This window comes from Zingiber officinale, chromosome 2B (genome assembly GCF_018446385.1).
Source record: "Zingiber officinale cultivar Zhangliang chromosome 2B, Zo_v1.1, whole genome shotgun sequence".
In the NCBI taxonomy this organism is placed as follows: Eukaryota; Viridiplantae; Streptophyta; class Magnoliopsida; order Zingiberales; family Zingiberaceae; genus Zingiber; species Zingiber officinale.
The window spans coordinates 126,515,992-126,528,840 of record NC_055989.1 but is presented as its reverse complement, the minus strand read 5'-3'; the positions used below and the strand labels follow the sequence as shown (position 1 = coordinate 126,528,840).

Genomic DNA, 12,849 nt, shown 5'->3' with positions numbered 1-12,849 from the left:
GCAAGTGTATCTACCTGTGATAACTCGAAATCCATGAGGTATAGTGGGGTGGAAAACCTATAGAAAGTGAGGATTTGGTATGGATTTCGAATGGTTTTCTTCTGGTAAAGGCTTTGATTGTTCTTCCTGGAGATGTTTTGATTTACTTCTTTTGTAGACGCTTTCGATATGTTTTCCTCTTCTGTGGATGTGTTTGATTGGTTTTTCTTTGTATACGATTCGGGTTGGATTCTTCTCGGTGGGATGTGTTCTTGTTGGAGGTTTCGGTTGAAGGTTACTGCTTGGTTTGCGTATGTTACCCAAAATTGTTTGACAGTGATTTCTGATGTGTTCACAGTAGGTTTTCCTAGAGATTTTGGCTGGTGTTCGATGATTTGAGGTTGAGTTGTGTTGTGTTTTCCATGATGAACAAGTTGTAGAGAGTTGAACATTACCTGTTTGTTAGAATGGGTCACAGAGAGGTCAGAAGTGATTCGAGCTTTCCTTGAAGTTTTGGTTCCTAATTGGAGGGTTTCGGAATGATTTAGAGTCGAATTTGTGTCTTCGTGAGAAGTTGATTTGAAATCTTTGGGTAATTTCCACTCAATGAATTTCCCCTGCAGCATCGTTTACGGATTTCTTTTGATTTGGTTTCTGGTTTAGCTCACTTAGAATGTGATAGCAGATCAGGAAAATTAATGATGCATTGTCAGGACTGGTGGGTGGAAGACCTTTCTGTGCTAAAAATTGATCTTTATCAACGAGTTATCACTGCAATGAGGAGAGCTGGTGACTACGTATATTCTTGATGTTTATTTGTTCCCATTCTATAACCTCTGCTGGTTCTTAGGCAGTATTTTGTTACTTTCTCCTATAAACATGATGTCTTGAGTTTGTGAGTCAATGATTATATGCAGCCTTAGCATTTCTTTATCTATGATCATATTTTTTCTCAGGTTTGTTGATAAGTCTGTGCATATGTTTGATCAACGTAACCTAACTTCTGGTGGTGTTGGTGCACCAGTACACAAACTTGATGGTCACAAGGTTGCTGTTCTCTATGTTCAGGCATGCTATATTACTATATTATTAGCATTGGAATACTTCTGTTAAGTGCTGCTATAACTTACTGTCCTTTTAACTTTATTCCAGTGGTTTCTTGACAAAGCATCAATTTTTAGAAGAGCTGCTGAGGATGGCTTCCTCAATATATGGGATTATGAAGGTATTTGTTTATCTATAATGAAGGTTATGGAAAGTCATTTTCCCATATATTTTTTTGAAGCGAGTCTTTAAAGACAATAGAGGACCACACTCGTCTTCTGTCCATGTGATGATGCCATTCATGCCCAACACTAAAGGATTCTTTTTTTTATGCCGATCAGCAATTTGTAGCAATAGCACATAGTTGTATGCAGATCTAATGCTTAGATCATTCCTCTATGAGTTCAAGATTACTTTTTTTTAACACCGATCAGAAATAAATCTACATATTTCCCAGAAAATAGAGAGGTTTCATCTTTCTAAGTGATATGAACTTGTTATCTCTGATAGTTTTTGTGATCATAACATAGACCAAGGAAGAAATCTTCAAGAAATGAGTTTTTTTTTTATTTAATGGATCAGGCAAATAATTGTTTTGATATCTGAAATTGTTTTCTTCTTGTCCAATTGATTTACATAGATTTTTTCTTCTTTTAATATTTGATAGAAGATTGATTTTTCAAACCTTTGATAATGTGATATTCCATAATGAAACTCATAAAAGAGGAGCACAGAGATTATAGTCTTCATTTCCATGTGTTATTTATGTTTCCTATTATTGTTATGTTCTTTGGAAATCTCCTTGTAAGAGTTTGCAAAAGTGTTCTGTTTGTCCATCCCTGAAGCCTTGTCCCTTTGAAGCCTAATGTCTAGCAATGGGTTCATCAAGGCCTCATATAATGTCATTGTGCATAAGAGAGATGCAAGTTCTTCTACAGTGTATTTCGATACCTTGCTCAGATACACTAGTTTTGAATAGCATATATAAATTTATGAAGAAATAGTGAAGCAAAATTTGTATAAGCTAAATAGCCTTACCGCGACATCTACATGTGTCAGGATGGGGAACTAATGAGAAGACACTGATCAACATTTTAGCGCATAGAAATGCCACCCAAAGAAAGCAGATTCAGTTGGCTTACGAGGAATTGTACAACGAGAGTCTCACCAAAAAGCTCGAATCAGAACTGAAAGGAAACTTTGAGGTGGTTATTTTTCTCAACCTTTATTGTCCAATGAATGTTTTTATCTGTAGGGGCAACATCATTTGCAGAAGCTAATATTAATTATTTGAAAAATTTATAAATGTGAAGAGATCGACATGAACTTAGATATGACTTGAACCAATACTATGAATGTAGGCGGAGCTTGTAGCCTACATGGTCCTTATATTTAGTTTTTTTTTTTTTTTGTATCGCAGTTTAGGAAGAAAGAAACTGATAGTTCATCATATGCATACCAATGCCAAGAATGACACTCAAGGATATCAAATTTTATAATTGGTGTCAAGGTCTCGAAATGTCGCATGTTGTGGATTTAGTGTTCTTGGTTAATTTGATTGTGAACTGAAACGAGGCAAATTGTGTGAAGCTGCAATTCTCATCCATTCTGCTGTTTTGAAAGAGATGTTCAGATGCATAACAGACATGGAAGAATCTGAATATTTCTTCAAGGGTTATGCATACAGGGAATAAGCTATATGAGCCATGAGAAATGTTTTCATAGTGAGATGTAAGGTTAGCATTACTTCTGATGATTCATTTTCTTTCTTTTAAAATTATTATAATTAAAAGTTTAGTCTACTGCTTAGTATTATGTTTGGATCTCATACAATTTTAATTATTTTGTTTTATATTGGATAATTATACTTCTGTTCCCTTGACCTAGCACCAGAGCATGCCAGAGTTTACTTAAGAATAATTTTTTCCTGTAATCCTCTTGCACGCTTATTTGTGGAGTTGCAATAACAAGTTCCCCTTGTAGGCTGCAGCCTGCAGTCTTGATTCATATGATATCGCAGAGTTCCTTATTACCCTTATTACCCATAATACTATGAACTTAGATATGACTTGAACCAATACTATGAATGTGAAATCTCTTTGTTTTTATGATTTAACCCCTCTTCATTATTTTACTCACCTCTTTTGTTTTTACCTATATTCATGTTTTTCATTAATCAGATAGAGACCCCTAACTACATTATTTAGGCTACAAGCTCGACCTCTACTGTTGGGGTTCCAAGGTTGCAAACATAGTCCCACATTGAAAACACATGGAAAAGATCATGGGTTTATAAGAGAAAGATATCTCCATTAGCATGAGGCCTTTTGGGTAGAGCCCAAGAGCAAAATCATGAGGGCTTAGGCCCAAAGTGGACAATATCATGTCATTGTGGAGATATCTAAATTCTTTTCGATCCTACAATTGGTATCAGAGCCCGGACTGCCAGAAGGTTTAACCGCCAACTGTGCATAAGAGCTATGGTCTGATTGAACCATGTGGGTACAATATTGATCTCGAACAAAGAAAGTGGGGGCTCCTATGTTCGGATCAAGAGGACCAGACACCAGGCAGGAAGTCCTAGTTGCGACTAGGCAAGGAAGTCCTAGTAGGTCGGGTGGACCGAGGGGCAGGAAGTCCTAGTTGCGGCTAGGCAAGGAAGTCCTAGTAGGTCGGGTAGATCGAGGGGCAGGAAGACCTAGTGGGTCGAGGATCGGACGTGGGAAGCCCGTGGTCCTTTGTTTGAGGGGGGGATTGTTGGGGTTGCAAGGTTGCAAATATAGTCCCACATTGAAAACACATGGAAAAGATCATGGGTTTATAAGAGAAAGATATCTCCATTAGCATGAGGCCTTTTGGGTAGAGCCCAAGAGCAAAACCATGAGGGCTTAGGCCCAAAGTGGACAATATCATGTCATTGTGGAGATATCTAAATTCTTTTCGATCCTACATCTACCACATGGCTATAGGGAGGAAATGATCATGTTGATCCCTAATCTTATCCCTAGCCGATCATTAAACATTAAATGTGTGGGAATTTACTAGAATCTACTCCTACATGAAGCAAATGAATAAAAACTACAAGTAAAGTTTACCTACCCTGTTATGACTTCAGAAGAATATGCTGAATTTTCCATGTATGCTGGCCTTTAATATAGAGGGGTACAAGAGGATTATATCTTAGGTCAAGACACTCCAAATCCATCATAAACCAAAGGGAAAATAGTTTCTACTTACTAGAGGATTGAATGGACCCAAAAGGAAGCTCTAACTTGCTGTTTTGGGTGCTGAACTAAGGAGGCAGCTGCCTTCTTGCCACATTCCTTGCTGCTGTGGTTGGTAGCAGAAATCACAGAAAATAGGGGGCTTAGTGCAGGATACTTGTAAGACCGATGCGGCCGGCTAGAAGGGGGGGTTGAATAGCCCTGAGTAAAACACAACCCTTTCTCGGACAATTAAGCTAACACTTGAAAAAATAGATTAAGCAGAAAATAAAGCATAAAAACGAGGCACCGGATTTGACTTGGTTACAACCGGGGAGGTTGTTAATCCAAGGAAGATTGTTGCACTAAAAACTCCTTCAGGCGGAGAAGCCTCGTTTACAGCAGTGTAGGCACAAAAAGAAAGAAGCTAATCAAAGCAATGGAAGCACACAAGTGTTGTTACAATTTCTGAACTGATGTAGAGCTTCTGGACCAAGGCTATATTTATAGCCTTGGTCGGGGCGCCTGGAAAGGTTCCGGGCGCCCTGGGGGGATAAATTTTATCCCCCAACGTTCAGATCGAGATAATTCTCGATCTGGTCAAAATTACTGTTCCGGGCGCCCCGGATGGGTCCGGGCGCCCCGATCCGTTCCGGGCGCCCCGGACCCCGAAAGTCAACACAGTTGACTTTTTCATCCGGGACCGCTTCTCTGGTTCAGTCCCGCTTCGGTCCGGTTCTTCCGCTCCGGATCCGCTCGTTTGGGTGATCTCTGCCTTCCGGAAAAGGGCTCACCCGAACCCAACTTCCGGTCTTCTCGAGCGTGCTTCCCTCCGGCTTCTCGTCCCTCGGAATTGCCGCGTGTTTCCTTCTCGTCCGCCAGCGTACTCATCCGCAGTCTTCGTCCCTCGGTCGTCGACCTTCTCGCTAGCTGCGTCTCTTGCTCCCCGAGCAATCTTCCGCTCCGGCTTTCGTCCCTCGGAACCACCGCGCGCTTCCTTCTCGTCCGCCGGTGTACTCTTCCGCAGCGCCTCGTCCCTCGGACGCACAGCGTGCCGTCCTTCTCGCTAGCTGCGTCTTCCGCTCGAGTACCTGTGCTCCTAAGCTCCTGCACACTTAGACACAAGGTTAAATACACAGGACCTAACTTAACTTGTTGATCACACCAAAACAACCTTGGGGTTCCAACAATCTCCCCCTTTTTGGTGTGATCAACCCAAGTTAAGCTAGGGTTAAAATAGACATAAAATTGAATTAAGTAAATTAACTTAAATTGCAATTTAAGTGCAAAAAGATAGAAAAAAAATTAAATCTATCTACCTCCCCCTAGACTTATACTTTCCCTTCTCCCCCTTTGATCACAAAAAAAATGGGGTTCCAAGAAAAATAATCTAAGGGTTAAAGACTTAGAAAAAGTATTTCAAAAAAAATCTAAGTTTTTAAGAAATTTAGAAAATTTTTCTAAGTAATTAAAGCTGAGATTTCTAGTTTCAAGAAAAAAGTTCTTAACTTAGGAAAAAATAATTTTTGAGAATATTTCTAAGTATATAAATAAAATCCAAAAAAAATTCTAAGTAGGTAAATAAAATGTTTTGAATAACCTTTTTCAAGTACTAATTAATTTTTGTATTAATGCTTCATTAGTAAGTTAATTAAACATTTATTTCAATATTTTGGCTTCCAGGTCGTGGCGAGGCACTAGGCCTTCTTGGTTATTGGAGCAACAACCACTTCCTTAGACAAAGCCTCATAAAGAAATTCTTTATTTAATTTTCTCACTTAAAGCGCTAATTTTACTTTTAAAATTAATTTAAGCATGATTTAGGAACCCAATATAGGTTCCAACCTACTGGATTAACTAAAAAGTTTTTATGGACATGTTTTCTAGAGATATTTTTAATTTGTCCCTGGTGATATCTATAATACCAATTCAAATTATTGAACCTTCTAAAATTGGTTTTAGATGAGCAAGCAGAGTTTTTCAAATTTTCTACTTGAAAAATTAAATTTTGAATTTCTAATTTTAATTTTTCATTTTCTAAATTTGATTTATCTAGCATTTCTAACGGACAAGATGTAGCTAATATTGCTTTTAAGTCTTTATTTTCATTTTCTAATTTGCAACAATCTTTTGTTAAAATTTTAATGAATTTAAACATTTTATTAGGAGGAAGAGATCGTACCTCACTTACCTTGTCGATCTCGTTGTCGGTTTCTCCCCCTGAACTGCTGCTCTCTTCGGACGTGGCTCCCCCTTCATTGATGCTTTCGATGCTCATTTCGGAAGAGCTTGATTCGTAGTCGTCGTCTTGATGACTCGCCATTAACGCGAGCCCGGAGAACTCCTTGACTTCTGATTCCGACGACGTATCGTCCCACGTTGCTTTTAGGGCCTTGCGATTTTGGATAGGCTTCTTACCCTTGTCCTTCCCGTTGTTCTTCAGTTTAGGGCAATTGTCCTTGACGTGCCCTTCTTCATCGCAATGGTAGCAGCGGATGGTTCTTTTCTTTCTTCCCTGCGGATGGTTAGATTTCCTAGATTTACAAATATTTTAAATCGTCTTACCATCATTACCATTTCCTCGTCGTCGAGAGAAGATTCTGACTCAGGTTCGTCTCTCGAAGCTTTAAGGGCGATATTATTCTTGGGCTCCTTCGGACCTGCACATCTTGACTCATGCACTTCAAAAGTTGAAAAGAATTCGTCTAATGAAATTTTTTCTAGATCTTTTGAAATGTAAAAGGCATCTACTAGTGATGCCCATTTTGAGTTTCTAGGAAAGGAATTTAGGGCATACCTTAGCGAATCTCGGTTACTTACCTCTTCTCCGAGATTCGTAAGTCTGGTGATGAGTTCCTGAATCCTCGAGTGTAGATGTGCAATTGTTTCACCTTCTTCAAATCGGAGGTTTGTAAGTTGGTTACGAAGTAAATCCCGTCTTGCAAGTTTGGCTTCGGATGTTCCTTCGTGTAACTCAAGGAATTTATCCCAAAGCTCCTTTGCCGAGTTGTAGGTACCGACTCGATTGACTTCTTGTGTTGGAAGTACACTTAGCAGATGAAATTCTGCTTTCTTGTTTGCCACGTGGTCAGCCTGCTCCTTCTTTGACCATTGATTTCTTGCTTTGCCCTCTGGTGCTTCATAGCCAAATTCCATTGTTAGTAATAAATCATAATCTGTTTCAAGAAATACCTCCATTCGCTTTTTCCAGCTAGCGAAGTCCCCTTCGAATTTTGGTGCGTGGATGTTGGATCCGGTCATCTTGTTGCTTCGTTCGGCGGTTAGTCCTCCTGAAGTGCCTCGGCTCTGATACCACTTGTAAGACCGATGCGGCCGGCTAGAAGGGGGGGTTGAATAGCCCTGAGTAAAACACAACCCTTTCTCGGACAATTAAGCTAACACTTGAAAAATAGATTAAGCGAAAATAAAGCATAAAAGCGAGGCACCGGATTTGACTTGGTTACAACCGGGAGGTTGTTAATCCAAGGAAGATTGTTGCACTAAAACCTCCTTCAGGCGGAAGCCTCGTTTACAGCAGTGTAGGCACAAAAGAAAGAAGCTAATCAAAGCAATGGAAGCACACAAGTGTTGTTACAATTTATGAACTAGAGCTTACGGACCAAGGCTATATTTATAGCCTTGGTCGAGGCGCTGAAAGGTTCCGGCGCCTGGGGATAAATTTTATCCCCAACGTTGATCGAGATAATTCTCGATCTGGTCAAAATACTATCCGGGCGCCGGGGTTCCGGGCGCCCGGACCAAAAAAGTCAACACTGGTTGACGCCGCTTCTCTGGTTCAGTCCCGCTTGGTCCGGTTCTTCCGCTCGGATCCGCTCGTTTGGGTGATCTCGGCCTCCGGAAAAGGGCTCACCCAACCCAACTTCCGGTCTTCTCGGGCGTGCTTCCTCCGGCTTCTTGTCCCTCGGAATTGCCGCGTGTTTCCTTCTCGTCCGCCAGCGTACTCATCCGCAGTCTTCGTCCCTCGGTCGTCGACCTTCTCGCTAGCTGCGTCTCTTGCTCCCCGAGCAATCTTCCGCTCCGGCTTTCATCCCTCGGAACCACCGCGCGCTTCCTTCTCGTCCGCCGGTGTACTCTTCCGCAGCGCCTCGTCCCTCGGACGCACAGCGTGCCGTCCTTCTCGCTAGCTGCGTCTTCCACTCGAGTACCTGTGTTCCTAAGCTCCTGCACACTTAGACACAAGGTTAAATACACAGGACCTAACTTAACTGGTTGATCACACCAAAACAACCTTGGGGTTCCAACAATTCAGGATACCAAGATGGCATCAGAGGTAGTACAATAAATAGTATATCTCTTCATCAGAGGTAGCTTTGTTCTTCTATGCTTCACTAGATTTGTTGTGGTCATATTTCTTTGTTCAACCATTATCATGCCTAGTAAGTTGTATGATGCTGTCGGTTCTTATCAATCTGGACACTTGAATTAGAAGGAGCAAATTATCTATGTTATATTCTAAGCAGCATAAACTAAGTGTCATATATGAAAGTTTTAGATTCTATGTTATATTCGTTATCTTGCACAGCAGCCTTTAAAAACTCAGTATTCTATTTTATTTGATACATGTACACATTTGTTTTAGTTATTTGACATATGGTGGATTTATGTGTTTTTACAGTTTACAAATCTCAAGTACTCCAGAGTTGAAATTGATGAAGTGCGGTTCGAGTGGGCTGAATGCATGCTAGATTACATTTGAAGTGTGGTTCTACCTTGATGTGTTAAAAGAATGTTCTACCTTGATTTTGATATTTATTAGCTAGCTTTTAATGTAAAAAGAATGTTTGGGTATTTTATGGATATTGTTGTAAGAAGATTATTTATATAATTTGTGAATATTTGTGTATTTTATGGATATTATTGAATGAAGAATATTTGTACAATTTGTGAATATTTGTGTATTTTTTTTTGTTATTGTCGGTTTTAAAATCAAATCTGTGCTATTAGAAAAAATACATATTACATCGGTTTTCCACCGATGTAAAACCGGTGTTATAAAGTAATATTACATCGGTCATTTACCGCTGCCAAAACTGGTGTTATTAGCATACAATATTACATCGATTTTACACCGTGTATGAAACGGTGTCGTTAAGTGATACTACACCGGTTAATAACCGATTCGAAAACCGGTGTCGTTAAGTGATACTACACCGGTTTTAACCCGATGTCTAAAATGGCAGACTTTTAACATCGGCTTCATAGACATCGGTCGAAAATCAAATAGACACCGGTGGAAAACCGATGTCTATGAGCGATTTTGTTGTAGTGTGTGTACTTGAGTTGTGCAGGACTGCAAGATACATATGAGACTCAGGTTGACGGTTTCAGGTCCAATGAAGGATGGCATTGGGGACGAGCCGCGGGCTTGTATGCATCCGAGGGACCGTGGACAAGGTAGCAAGGACAAGGACCGAGGGAAGCGACTTCAAGGCATACGCGAAGGATGGCATTGGAGACGAGCCATGGGCTTATATGCATCCGAGGGACAAGAGCCAAAGAGGAAGTAGGCTTGAAGGCAAAAGGTCAAGGCTGCGAAGGAAGCGTCAAATGAGTCGTAAGGGTGAGGGTCCGAGTGCTGTGAAAGAATGTACTCAGTACCAGTCGACTGCATGTTTCATCAGTCGACTGGGGCAGTCGACTGGGAGCGAAAAGAATGCTTTTGTTCGCTCAGTTAGTGTGGAGCAGTCGACTGCTAGTTTTAATAGTCGAGTTTTAGCAGTCGACTGGTATCGAGCCGTTGGGATGTAACGGTCGAATTTCCACAGAGGGCAGTCTACTGCATGTTTTCGCAGTCGACTGGTAGACGGGGTTTTCAACCCGCGACCTATATAACCAAAGCTTGGGAGCTTGGTTATAGTTGACGAAATTAGTGGTGGTAAACCCTAATTAGTAGTCTACTAGTCGGGGTGTTGTGGTGAGGTTTCTTCACCCACAAGGAGCGACTTGAGATGGCCGGAGTTTGCCGGGGGCTAATCCACTGACGGATAGGGATCGTCCACCTTACGGACAACCGTGGAGTAGGAGCTCTAATCTCTGAACCACGTTAAACGAACGTGTATTGGTTTGCATTCTTTCTTATTCTTGTCTTTAGTTTAGCTTGTTTATTGTTTGTATTTCCGCTGCGCAAGCTAACAAGTGTAGGAAGAAAGGATTTGGGGGTACCGTCTATCCAACCCCCCTTTAAGCCGACCACCGATCCCTTTCAGATCTCATACCCAAGAAGACCTAGTGCCTCGCCACAGCCTGGGAACCAATCTTTGAAATATGCATTTAATTGACTAATTGAAAAACGTAAATCTAACTCAAATGTAAATTAATCCTTAGAAATAATTTAAATTAAAGTTAACCATCTCATAACAACATACAAGGTTCCCTGATTGACAACTTAGAATCGGGTGAGATGGAGCTAAAATGAACTTAGCCGAATTTATTGAACCTAATTTAATCTAATTAATCAACCTTAATTCAATTTAATCAATTTAATAAATTTAACTTAATTAATTTTAATCTTAATTTTGAAATTATAATTAATTTTAAAATCATAATTAATTTCAAAATCTTACTTAATTTAATATTTATTTTAAAAATCATAATTAATTTCAAAATCTTACTTAATTTCATAATTATTTTAAAATTTATTTTTTAAAAAAATCATAATTAATTTTGAAATCTTACTTAATTATTATAATTAATTTTAAAATCATAATTAAATTTCAAATCTTACTTAATTCTATAAATATTTTCAAATTATTTTTTAAAATGATCATTACTTTCAAATCATTATAATTATCATAATTAATTTCAAAAAGATAATTATCTTTAATTAATTTAAAATCTCAATCATAGTAAAAATTCACAAATCTTAATTATTATAATTATTTTTTAAAAATTATTAATTCTTAAACTTTCAAAATTAATTTTCAACTCATGCTTAAGATTATCATTTTATTTTTTTCAAAATCTTCAAAAATTTAAATGTTTACTCATTGTTTAAAAATTCAAACTCATTGAAAATTTAAACTTATATTTTAAATTTCAATATTTTTCTTAAATATTGATAAAATTAAAATAAAGTTAACTCCGTCTCACACTTACTCATAAGCTGAACATACTTGATAACATAGAATGGATGAGATGAAAAATTAGGAAAATATAAAATAATTATTTTTTTAATTGCATGCTTGGACTCTAGAATCCTCAAAATTATTAAGGCATAAATCAAGGGGGAATGAAGGGAGTCGAGCTAAGTTTTTTTTAAAAAAAAAATCAAAATTTCAATTTATTTTTAAAAATTAAAAAATAAATTATCTACAAAAAATTAAGTATTTGCTCAAGTACTTTTCAAATCACTTACTTAGCTAAGTATTTATACAAGAAAATATTTTTTAAGGCTAAATACTTGACAAAACAATTATCTTCAAAAGTTTAGCTAAGACTTTGATAAAAGTGTTTTCAAAGAAAAAAAATTTAACTAAGTTTTTTAAACCTAAGTGTTTATTAAACTCCCTTTCAGCTAAGTTTTTAACTAAGTAATTTTCAAAACTAAACATTAAATTTAATTAAAATATTTTCTAAACTTAGATATTTAGCAAGGTATTTAATCAACACAACCATTTTAAAGCTGAAAATTGAGCTAAGTTTGTTTTTCAAAAAAGATATAAAAGTTTCAAAACTTATGTTTATCTAAGTTTTTGGTGAAAAAAATAAATATTTTTCAAAGCATTTCTAAATTAGCTAAGTATTTTCAAAGCTAAATTTAACTAAGTGCTACTCTTCAGGGGGAGCTTAGAATTACATAAAATATTTTTCTATTTTTTTCTCTCTACTCTTTCTTTTTGATTTATGTCAAAGAAGGAGAGAAAAGTCAAAGTTAAGCAAATTAAGATTTAACAAAAAGAAAAAGCAAATTAAGAATTTAAACAAAATGAAAGGGGGAGCATAGCATAAGTTTCATTACATTCATGCTCATGTTTAAAATTTCTTTATTTATTTTTTATTATATTTTTACTTGACTTTGAACTGTGTTGCCATAATCAAAAAGGGGGAGATTGTTGGTGTGGGAAGCATCCGACGATCAAACCTGTGTTTTGATTATGTTAAAGGATTCAAAGTTAAGTTGTCTTGTTATCTAACATGTTTAATTGAGATTGTAGGAAAATCCTAAGTTTACTTAAGTAAAAGTCCTAGATACGGTTAGGCAAGTGAAAACCTTAGGGGGTGATAACCCTAGGTGAAGAAAAGTCCTAGCTGCAGTTAGGCAAAGGGAAAACCCTAGGGGGCGATAACCCTAGGCGGAAAGTCTTGGCGGGTCGAAGCTTCGAGCAAAAATCCTAAGGGGCGATAACCCTAGGTTGAAATTCTGATGTCGCGAACCAGGTGGAAGTCTGGACGGGTCATGGAGCGGGCGTCCAGCATGAAGACCGAAAGCTTTGGACGCTGAGCAAAGGTCTAGTCGGTCTGGAGGACCGGTATGGCAACAGGTATACTCTCCTGAGTAGAGTAGGTGAGGGTGTGTTCCCCGCTGAGGGAACAGTAGGCGTCGGTTCGACTTAAGGTTCCCGTCGAAAATTTGAAGTCAGAACCGGGCAGTCCGGTGACTGTC

General features: G+C 38.3%; 1 protein-coding gene across 1 annotated transcript; it reads left to right on the top strand.

Moving 5' to 3' along the window:
• Positions 1 to 904: 904 nt before the first annotated feature.
• On the top strand, positions 905 to 8,921 carry LOC122049522 (WD-40 repeat-containing protein MSI4-like). The gene is made up of 3 exons (XM_042610894.1): positions 905 to 1,047; positions 1,132 to 1,204; positions 8,863 to 8,921. Exons 1-3 carry the CDS (start codon positions 916 to 918, stop codon positions 8,889 to 8,891), a joined length of 234 nt encoding a protein of 77 aa, XP_042466828.1. The 5' UTR covers positions 905 to 915; the 3' UTR covers positions 8,892 to 8,921.
• Positions 8,922 to 12,849: the final 3,928 nt, after the last annotated feature.